Source organism: Echinops telfairi, unplaced genomic scaffold, assembly GCF_000313985.2.
Source record: "Echinops telfairi isolate 266 unplaced genomic scaffold, ASM31398v2 ScPeMD7_60;HRSCAF=208, whole genome shotgun sequence".
NCBI classification, from domain to species: domain Eukaryota; kingdom Metazoa; phylum Chordata; class Mammalia; order Afrosoricida; family Tenrecidae; genus Echinops; species Echinops telfairi.
In genome coordinates this window covers 44,079,087-44,090,606 of record NW_022103958.1, presented here as the reverse complement: position 1 = coordinate 44,090,606, position 11,520 = coordinate 44,079,087, and the positions used below count along the sequence as shown (strand labels likewise).

The 11,520-nt window shown below is 46.2% G+C and overlaps 1 protein-coding gene across 8 annotated transcripts in view; it reads right to left on the bottom strand.

The window, feature by feature from the left end:
- Nucleotides 1-11,520, bottom strand: part of RIC3 (RIC3 acetylcholine receptor chaperone) — a 39,140-nt gene that overhangs the window by 559 nt on the left and 27,061 nt on the right. For 4 of the 8 annotated variants that reach the window (XM_004716396.2, XM_045290849.1, XM_045290850.1 and 1 more), the window contains 2 exons: nucleotides 8,027-8,172; nucleotides 402-3,124 (listed from right to left, as the gene is read on the bottom strand). In XM_004716396.2, coding sequence (XP_004716453.1) covers nucleotides 2,682-3,124; nucleotides 8,027-8,172 — 589 coding nt within the window. In that variant the 3' untranslated portion in view covers nucleotides 402-2,681. Of the gene's footprint in view, nucleotides 1-401; nucleotides 3,125-8,026; nucleotides 8,173-11,520 lie in introns of those variants that run through there. The other 4 variants (XM_045290845.1, XM_045290848.1, XR_006680109.1 and 1 more) reach the window with 3 other exon arrangements.

Sequence of the window (11,520 nt, the reverse complement as noted above, 5' to 3'; positions counted from 1 at the left end):
ACAAAATGATGGATCCACGGTCCTGATAGGGAAGTATAGGCCTGATTGCTAAACCCACCTCCAGAGCTGGGCAGCACCAGACTCCATACTTTTGGCAGGAATTATTTCCATACCCTATCCCCACCCCCCAACCTGTCCACCGAAAACTAGCATTTAAAATTAACATACATCCCAGCCTCGTCAAAATAACACGAACATACCACATTCTTTTACACCTGTTTTTCTAATGCCACTCCTGTCAAGAAAGTCCTTTCCTACCCTGCCCACCTGGAAACATTCCTAGCATGCTTCCACGTCTAGCTTCTCGGTGACGTTTACTTGCACATACTTCGGTAAAAATGCTTTCTTTTGTGTTCCTCCAATTTTGGGTCCCAATCTCAGTGACAGCTTGAAACGTTATATAACGAGAAATGAAACTGCTACCATTTATTCCCTGGTTATCAGTAGGAGGTCGAACCAGTAGTTGCATGCACCCTTATTAATCATCCTAAGGAATACATATTACGATCTTTAATTTGTAGAGGTGCTAAGGAGCCAGTACAAGGTCCTAGAGCAAGAACGAGCAGGGATGGGACTAGGGTGCATGTTTCTAAGCTTATAGAACTCATGACCTTTGAGCCCTAGGTGAGTGCCTCTGGTCTCATAGTTCATGCCGTATCGCACGCAGGCTTCCATGTTAGATTGGGCTACGCAAAGGCAGGGATTCAGCTGTTTGTTCCCAGTGTCTGGTAGTCAGCAGGGTCCACTAATAAATGTATGAAGCGGCTACAGGGGAACAGAAGTATTTCTTTCATAAGGCAAGACAGACATTTCCGCCTTTAACCAGGGACGTAGTGCTTTCCTCATTGAATGGAGTGTGGGAAACAAAACAGGGAAGAGCACCTGTGTTGTCACCTTTAGTATCACCTCTAGGTGGGCTTCGGAACATTTACAACTGCTTCGTTCTTTGCAAGGTGAGTCACGTGCTTCACTCCAAGGTGGGCAGAGCCACAGTCCTGACACCGTCTGCAGTGGCGTCTCTGGTCCTGCATGCTTGCGGGGGTGACTTCGGCACTCCCAGGCCAGGCTCACTGGAACTCTGGGGCACGAAGAGCTGCTGGACATCCGGTCTTCCTCGTCAGGTCTCCCACATTTGAAGACTGGCAGTATTCTCAGGGGAACAGGCCTGGCATGTAAGCTATACATTCCCTCATCCTTGTTGGAATCCTTGGGTCTCACCTCCTTTCAAGACACCATGTAACAGACGGCAGTTTAGATCAAGCCTTTAGCCTGATGAAAATGTACCCCCATTAATCTACTTTCCCCAGCTCTCCTATGACTCAAACCCCCAAAACGCACGCCTTTCGAGTCAATTCCAACTCGTAGTGACCCTATTATCGAATGGAGTAGAATTCCCCTTCCGGTTTCCAAGACTAATCTTGACCAGCTAGACTTAGCCTGCCTGCTCACCTTTCTCCCGAGCAGCGGGGGTGGGGGGTGTCCCACCAGGCCGGCTCCGAGGTATGAGGGAGGAAAGCGCAGCAACAGAGACCCGTCCCAGGATGCCCTCATCCTGCTCACCTAAAATGGCTATCCCTGAAGGACACTTCTCAAAAACCCCGAACTTATCAAAAGTAGTATCAGGATTCCTGATATATTAGTATATTCCTGGTACCTAAACCAATGCATAACCCACTGTGGGCCCAGGACTCCTCAACAGACTCAGCTATCTGAATATCCATCACGGTCTCTTCCCCTCTGCACGTGGCACAGGTTCTCAGCGACATCCGTGTTGGGCTGGTACTTTGTACACAGCCTCAGTCTGCACTTCCGTTTCAATGGATGTGGTGTGGGGACACATTTCCTGGAGCACGCAACATTAAGAAGTTGCTTCTAGGCAAAGACATTGTCAGGGTAGGGGCCTCTCCCTTGTTGGCTAGCCTTCTGAGCGCCTCATGACAGGACTATCACTCTTGGGCAGGCCTTCCAAAGGCCTCCAACCTTGACTTTGCAAGGTAAGGTCTAAAGTTTCCCGTGGAAACCTTCCTCTGGCCACTGAAGACCAAAAGGTCGACGGTGGGTCTAAGTAGGGCCATTCAGTTAGGCACAGCAGGGATAAAGGAAGTTACAGACCAGGCAACATTCAGGCAAAAGAGTCCCCAAGACAGGCCTCTGGGCTCATTCTGAGGGGTCTTCTGCGACACTGAATTGGGGCAACTTCAAACCTGGAAAGAGTGCAGGTGTAAAGACGAGGCTTCAGCGCGGAGAACTGTCTTAGCCTACTCTGTGGCCACCGTCCCTCAAAACAAAATGCTTGTGTCTCCCAGGGGGCCACAAACCTGCTCAAGGCCCACAGGACCTAAGAGTCTGAAATCTTCACTCTTCCAAGTCCTCATTCATGTCTGCTCACTTACAGGGAACCCATCTCACTCCTAGCAGGAGGAGCCAGATCCTCGCCCCCAAGTGGCCCCATCTGCAGTTAGGATAAACCAAACAAAGTTCCTCAATGGGTCAACTTCTCTGGTGGGAGAAACGCTGTTTGCATTCACACTAACCTCTACGATGTTTTACAAGGTGACAGGTGTGTGAGCACAGGACAGCTACATGATGCCATGGCAATGGTCCGACAGCTATGAATGAATGAAGTACAGGAAATCTGAGAGAGGACCACAGTCATGGCTACCTCACCAAACTGGCTGTCTTCATTCTAAACTCTGGAGGTTCCGCTTCCGCAGCATGGCCCCGGGGTGTGCTTTACCATCATCGTCGATGCCTGCACCCTCATCCCGGAAGTCTTGGGGCCACTCCTCTTTAGTGGTTTCCTCCTGCTCACTGTAGCTGTCTGCACTGGATCCAGCATTCTCAGCCAAGACAGCAGGGTTCTCTTCTTCACCGAAGCGGTCAGCACATGCTGCTGGCTCTGGGTCATCACGAGAGGTTACAGAATTCTCCCCCTGGGCCGGGGGATCAGTGGGCAGACCTCCCCAGCCCGAATGGTCGGAGTCTTCTCCTAGTCCCCCCATTCTCTCAGCTAGAGCTTCAGCAGAAGGCTCTGTTGGGTCGGGGTAATCCACCAGGATTGTCTCTTGTCTACGCTTGATGCCGTCTGAAAGGTCATAGATGGGGTAAGTCTCCTCGGGATAACCTAGAGAGAAACACAGCACAAAGTCTGACAAACAAGGACTCTTCAGAAAGGAAGGACGGAAGGAAGGAGCTGGCTCAAAGAGGATTCTCAGGCAGCAGCCACCCTATCCTAACAAATCCATTCAAGAAATCTCAGAGACAATTCTAAGCGTTCTGAAGTTACACTTGAGTAAATCCTTAGCAATTTGGCCGATTCTCCCAATTCAGACGCCAATCCTTCTGAAGTGTGGGGCACTGGGGCAGAGCGGAAGTCTCAGACCATGCGCATCAGCCCTGTTGGTAAAGACTAAACAAGCAACAGGAGCTTCAGTTGGGGAAAAAGAAATTGCACCAAATACCAGATGGAGAAAGCATCGCTCGAGGCTAATGTTTATCATTTCTATTTGGAACCATTTTCAGAACTTCTGGGAGGAGGGGGGAGGGAGGAGGGGGAGAGGAGGAGGAAAGGAAATTGCTCTTTGAAAACGACACCCCTGAAGCCTCCACTTCTCCAAACAATGGAAACGTTTGCAAGTGTCAGAAATAGAGAGCACGTTAGCAAGACAAGCCCAGATCCCCAAGGACAAGCACTGCATTTCCAAGAGAAAGAATTCCCATTGTTGGCTGCTTCTGCTGCACAAAATGCAACAAAGGAAAATAACAAACCGGTAAACAAGATGAGTGGTGCGGGTACCCAGTCGCAGCTGTGATAATGAGAGAGAAAAGGTTGCCAAGTTAAGAAGAGAAATGAAATAAATCTGTGTCAGCCAAGCCACGCCTGAGCGGCAGATGGGCTGCCTTGGAACTCACACGCCAGTGCTGCCAATGCCAGGCTCACTACACAATGCTGCGAGCTGGAGAATCCCAAACCTAGTTGCACATCATGATAATGGGCAAATTCAGTCCCAACACAAACCACTGTCTCCCTACAAATGATGAAAAGTAGGGGTCTTTTTTTGATATAGCGCAGGGTGGGGGGAGACATTTTCACAACATTTACTGGGGTTTTTCCCCTGCTAGACAGACTTTATGAAGGACATGGGAAAAACAGAGACAAGTTTAAGAGCGAGAAGGCAAATCACCCAGAATGCCACCACTGATCTCAATATGTTGTATTTACTCCTGGCCTCTTTCCCAGGAGTGAACAATCCCCCCCCCCTTTACTAAAGAAGGATGATGATGTTCCGTGCTTCCAGTCAGCTCCGGCTCCAACTCACGGAGACCCTCTGCACCAGGCCCAGTCGAGTGCCATCCCCAGAATCCCTGTCCTACTCGCTGTGTCCGTCCTATTTTGCTGACCCTCTCTCCACCGGTATGCTGTCCTCCAGAGACTGCCCTCCTGACCACACGTCTAAAGTACAAGACAAAGTCCGGCCATCTTGCTTCTTCACCAACTCGGTGATTCAAGCGCATCAATTCCTCTCTGTCTATTCACTGGTCAGCTTTCACAGGCCCATGAGGCAATGGACGGTACACCGTGGCACCTGATGAGTCTCTTCCATCCTGAGGCTGAGTACTCCTCAGACAGTCTACGGGTTCAGACTGTTTGCTCAGCATACAGACTGCACAGGTGTGATGAAAAATGCAACCCTGATGTGCACCTTTTCTGAGTTTTAAACTATTTGTTGTAATGTCATCCCTAATTTGTTGTCAGCCACTCAGTCAAGTGTCTTCATGCAGTCAGGAAAGCACAAGTACACATCTGTCTGGTAGTCTCTGCTTTTAGACAAGACCCCCCTGACACCAGCAATGATATCCTTTATTTCAAGTCCTGTTCTGAATCTGGCTTGGATTTCGCTCAGTGCCTTCTCAACTGTTTTTGCATTATCTTGAAGAATCACATGGCATATTAAATGCTATACCCTCATTTTTTTTATTCAGCATTGTACCATGAGCATTTCTCCATGTCATTAGGCATTATAAAATTGGCTGCAAAACAGTCCATCATGCAGCCACAACATAATTGGATGATTTACCACTCCTCTTAAGACAGTAAGAGACTTTCCAAATTTCCCCGATTGGAAGTAACATTGCAATTAAATCTCTGAATATAAATCTATACCCTCTATTTCGCTAAGATAGACTTCTAGAAATATGAAAACCAGGCCAAAGGGAATGAGAATTTTAAAAGCCTTTTTTACACTCTGTCAAATTACTTTCCAGAAAGGGGTATAAATTTGCCATCCTACCAGTGGTGTAAAAACCATCCATCTTATTATTATACCCTCACCAGCATTATATAACAGTGTGTTAAAAATCTTGCCAATGTAATTTTCATTTCTAGGATTAACTTACTGCAGACACAATGCTAGGGTCTTAGCCAACCAAGGCCAATCCAGCTTCCTTGGTCAAGGGTCGGGGCCGGGGAAGTTTGGATGTTAACTCCAAGCCATGAAAATTTAAGGCAATTTGCTGCCAGGCTCCTGTCTTCCCATCACACCAAAGACAAAGCTTGTCCTTGAACTTCGTGACTATTTGCTTTGGCTTTAATAAGGGGAGACCCACTGAGGTACCTCAAATGGTGACACACACGATTGCTGAGGTAGCCCATATAAGCCACCAAAACTGGTTAGTAAAAAAATTTTTTAAACATGAGTAAGCAAGAAACATTTACTAGTCCTATGAGGAAATCATCAATTCAGGACAGAAATCAAACTAAGCAGATTATGTAATTAGATCCTCATGAAACCGTCAATGGAAGCAATGGGAGTTCATGTCAATCAACTTGCTATTCCCAGTAATATTTAAGAGGCCACTGTAAATGATAAAGCCAACCCCAGCTTGAGTAAAAATGGAGAACCCAGGAATTAAGGAAAACCAAGCCAAGTTCACTGCCTTTGAGCTGATTCCAACTCACAGTGACCACTAAAGGGCAGAATAAGAACTGTCCCTGTGGGTTTCCAAGACCCAGTCTTCCCAGGAGCAGAAACCCTCATCTTTCTCCCACGAGGTGGCTGGTCTCTTGAACTGCTCATCTTGTGGTTCGCAATACAAACCACAGCCCACTATGGCACCGGGGCTCCTGAAAGTAAGAACTCACTGCCTTGGGGTCAATGCCAACTCACAGCGACCTGATAAAATGGGGTCCAACTGCCCCTCAGATTTTCCAAGACCAACTCTTTACAGGAGTAGAAAGCCTCGTGTTGAATGAAGTATCGAAAATAGAAAGTAAACTCAATAGAGAAAGAAAAGATATAAAAATGAATATAGCTGAAAACCAAATTAGTCTGTCACAAAACCACACTGAGGAATTTTCCTAGGACAAAAAGGGAAGAAATAAACCAATTCTACCCAAACTCTTCCAGAAACCAGAAGCAGGAATACATCCTAAAGCATTTTATGAGATTAACATTATCCTGAACTAAAAACCAAAGACATGACAAGAAATGAAAGCCACAGACCGATAGCCCTTATAAACAAACATAAACAGCCCTTATCGAATTGACTAAGTATGTTTTGTCTCAAAAACGCAAGGTTGTTTTAACATTCAAAAGTCACTCACATAATTCACCCTATTAACAGATTCAAACAAAAATATAACCTCAGTTGATAAAGCCCGATCCATGAGTAAACTCATGACCGCACAGACGAAAGCTTCCTCGACCAGAAGCAGGCGTCATATCTTGCCCTGCCCAAGGTCTCCCTTCACCCACTTTTCTGTTGTCCATCCCCCAGGGAGGAGGTCACATGTAGATCCTTGTAATCGGTTCCCTCTTTCCAACCCACTCTCCCTCTACCCTCCCAGAATCACCACTCACACCACTGGTCCTGAAGGGATCATCTGTCCTGGATTCCCTGTGTTTCCAGTTCTTATCTGTACCAGTGCACATCCTCTGGTCTAGCCAGACTTGCAAGGTAGAATTCGTGTCATGATTGTGACTGGCTCGTCTCCTCCCCGAGACCCCTCTTCCAGGGGATCTCCAAGGCCACTGTGTTTACCTGGTGCCTTAACCCTTAACCCTTCTTCAGTGCTCTGTCCGGTGGCTCCTGTTCTCAAGATGGGACATTCATCTTTTCAGCCAGCTCTCATTTTGGGGGAGCTGGGTCTGAGGGGGCTTCAAAAAATTCATAGAAAAATGCCACTACCTTTCAATTCTTTTCTCACAAACGTTCTGAAGCCTCCTCGCATACTCAAGAGAATACAACAAATGTTTGAATACTTCTATGGCAAATTGCATAGCAGCTTGACTTATAATCGCTAACATGTAAACTGTCCAAATATTCGACTCGATGGCAGTAGGGTTTTTTGGAGTTTTTTTTGGATTGGTGAACAGAAAAACAAATTTCATATATTTATACAACAGAGTACACAAATTCTCCAACCCTGCTGCCACGGAGTTCAAAGTGGCTCCCCGATAGGGCAGAGTAGAACTCTGTGTCCCTGCGGGTCTTTGAGGCTGTCAATCTTTTCGGGAGCAGAAAGCCTCATCCTTCCCCTGCAAGGTGGGCTGCTGGGAGCTAATTGTTGACGTTGTGGTTAGACCCCAATATGCCCCAAAGCTCCTTCCATTCACTACTGAGCAAAACCAAGACAGCAACACCAACCATGCAACAGCATGCACGAGTCTCAAAGGCATTGTGCTAAATCAAACCAAACCAGAAACAACAGTGTACATGCAGGACGATCCATTCATAGAGAAACTGTAGGGAGGGAAAGCAGCACAGCTGTTGCCAGGGGCAGCAGGAGGGGATCAGCTGCAAAGGGGAGGGGAATTTGGGGGGAGAGAGAAATGTTCTAAGTTATGATCACACAACACTATACACTTGCCAAAACCTATTCCAACTGTACACTTAACATTAGTGAGTTTTATTGCATATGTATAAATTGCACCTCAATAATAAAGTTTATTTTTAAAATATTTATTTTTATAAGCTCTTTTATCTGTGCCACCAGCTAGCAAAGAAAGGAGAAGACATCGTTTACCTTCCCAGTCTTCCATGTAAGGAGCCTCCTCGGCTTCTTTCTCTGGAGTGGGTCCATCGACACATTTTCCTTCTTTCATGACCCTGGTGATTTCTCGGAGCTGACGCAACAACTGTTTCTCTTGGTCAGAAGTCACAGTCTCTGCTCTGCTCAGAAAGACCAGATAATCCAGCCAGTTAGTGGTGAATACTCCTAGGCAATGTACATAAACATCACGAAGACCTATCTAGACCCTAGAACAGGAAGGCCAATAGCAGAGAGTCATTATTGCCCCTAGAAACTGCACAGCTGCACGAGATTGCAGCGATGTTAGTTCAAAACTCGATTTTACAAATGCGAATGCCATCGTCTAGAATGGATCAAGTGCTTGCCCAAGGCCCATTGAGTGAAGGTCAATGCTGAGACTGGACCCTGGATGTCTTGGCTTTCAGTCCAGTCTTCTCTCCAGGAAACCTCTCGGCCCTGATGCACTAACCCCAAGCAATTTCACTGTCCTTCATATTACTCCCTTCCCACAAGCACTTTTCTCTGCAGCAAGGTCATCAAAAAATGTGCTGTGCTGTTAGCGTCAACCAGGGGAAATATGCCAGTAGGCCAACCCTAAGAAGCCCTGGTGGCATAGTGGGCTAAGTGTGGGGCTGCTAACCCCAACATTGTTGGTTCAAATCCAGCCGCTACTCTTGTGGGACAAATGCTCTGTGAAGATAATAGTCTTCGAAAACCACAGGAGCAGTTCCACTCTGTCCTGAAGAGTCTTTCAAGTCAGAATTGATTAAATGGCAGTGGGGTTTCTATGCCAACCTTAGAAGTATCATGCTCAATCGATTGGTGCAGGGGTAAGGATTAAAAAAATCAAAACAAGACCAAACTCACTGCCATCGAGTTCGTGCCATAAAATTTCAGAGCTGGATCATTCTGACACCTCAATCATCTAGTTCAGAGAAAGTCAGAAACTGATGCCCAGAGGGGGGAAGTTGCATTTATTCACATAGCTAATCAATCAATCAATCAATCATACTGCTCTAAAACCAAAGTCACCTGACTTCTAATGGCCATGGGTGAGCACAGTGCTCAAGTTCTACAGTTTAGAAAGCTTGGGTTCAAGTCCCAACATTGTTCTGTGGCTCTGAGCCAATGGCTGCAAGAAGAGATGAGGCTCATTTTATGAGTAAATTGAGCGAGAAGTGCTGTGGCACTGGTGTGCACACAAGGCCCGACTCAGAGGACGGACGACTTTCTGCTTTGGGACCAGCGTTAGCTACCGGCAGCACTTAACCAGCTACCGCTTTCCTCTGAAAACCCATGGATTCCCAGTCAACACAGCACAATGCAGGGAAACGCCATGTACTGTACCAGCTTTTTGGGTAACAAGCTCATCCCAAGCTTGTCTTCCTTTTGATGCTCAGCCTAGCACACGTTTTTTCGTTTTAATCATTTTTGGGGGGCGTGTACAACTCTTATCACAATCCATACATCCATCCATTGTGTCAAGCACATTTGTTGCCATCATCATTCTCAAAACATTTGCTTTCTACTTGAGCCCTTGGTATCAGCTCCTCATTTTTTCCCATCCTTCCCCACTCCTTTACGAGCCCTTGATAATTTATAAATTATTATTATTTTGTCATGTCTTACACAGCCTGACATCTTCCTTCACCCACTTTTCTGTTGTCCATTCCCAAGGGAGGGGGTTATATGGAGATCCTTGTGATCGATTCCCCCTCTCTCCCCCACCTTCCCTCCACCCTCTTGATATCGCCTTCTCACCACTGGTCCTGAAGGGATCATCTGTCCTGGATTCCCTGTGTTTCCAGTTCCTATCTGACCAGTGTACATCCTCTGTTCTAGCCAGATTTGTAAGGTAGAATTGGGATCATGATAGTGGGGAGGGGAGGAAACATTAAAGAACCAGAGGAAAGTTGTATGTTTCATCAGTGCTACACTGCATCCTGACTGGCTCGTCTCCTCCCCCTACGACCCTTCTGTAAGGGGGTGTCCGGTCTAGCAAACGTAATAACCTTCATGACTAGCAGGGAGCAAAATGTGATTCACCCGCCAAGTCCCGATGGTGCCTGAGAAGACCCCAACGAGAAGAAAACGAAAGCACCAAGTGTGCACTTCCTCCTTACCGAGGTTCTCAGCTGTGACTGGAAAGCCTGCCTACTCCACATTCAGCTGCAATCCGATGCTCCCAGGGCAGACCGGAAGCCTGCCAGGCACAGATAGGTGACTGGGACCACACCCACAATCATGCATAGGTCTGCAGAGGGTATTTCTACATGTGCTGTATGTGCTGTAAACGTCTCTATGTATGCAGTAGAGCAACGACTAGACAGAGCTACGGATTAGGTTTACGACCAGTTTTGGGAAATAAGCCAATTGGCAGAACATAACTCATAAAAATAATGTTCTACACCCTACTGTGATGAGTAACTAAACCTTAGAAACTACTGAGGGACATCTGAGATATGATTCGTGATCTCTCTTCCGAGGAAAGAAGAGTGAAGAAAACAGAATACTCGGGAATAACCAGTCCCATGAACAAATGGGCCGCGTGAACCACTACCCAGCTACTACTGACTGCTCTGAGAGGATCACAATAGAACGTTCTGGACAGGAGAGAAAAATGTAGAACAAAATTCAGTCATAAAAAAGACCACACTTCCTGGTTTAACCGGCTGGTGGAGCTCCCAACACTGACCCCTCAGATACACTGCAAAGTGGAAGAGAACCCATCCCCAAGGATCATCTTTGAGCCAAACAACAGATAGGTAGGTAAACTGGTGAGGAATCTACTATTTAGAACGAGCAACCAGATGAGACCAAAAGGGCGGCATTTCCCCAAAACAAAGCTCAGAAGGCAGAAGGGGCAGCAAAGCAAAGCAAACGGAAACAGGGCATCAGGGTAAGAAGTGGGAAGAATTCTGTGACACTGAGGGACTTGCTACTAATGCCACAACACAAAATGTGAATAAATAGTCGAACGGAAAACTAATTTCTTTCTGTAAATTTTCACTCAAACCACAATTACTCAATAACATAAAATCCTATTAAAACAAACAAGCAAACAAGATAAAAACTTACATACTAGAGAGAACAGATTCTGGGGATTGCTGAGGCAGGAGGGCATGGAAGGAAAGATACAGCGATGGGCTAGACTGCTGACAGGTGTTCACTTGGGTGAAATGGAAGATAGTTCTTAAGAGGGAAAAGCAAAATCAATGGTGAACTATTGATGGCCTTCGTTGGGGGTTTAAACTGTTGAATACAAAGTTGATGACCTGAAATGCAGGACCACCCCCAGCCCAAATCTAATTATTAAAAATAAGAGATTATAAATAATAATAAAAATCTATATCTCCATTAAAAAAATCCTCTGCTTCGGAAAGTCAAAGGAAATAGAGGAAAGAGCTGGGAGGCAAAGGGCATTTATAGAGGTCTAGATAAAGACATGTACATATGCAAATATATTTATATATGAGGAGGGGGAAATA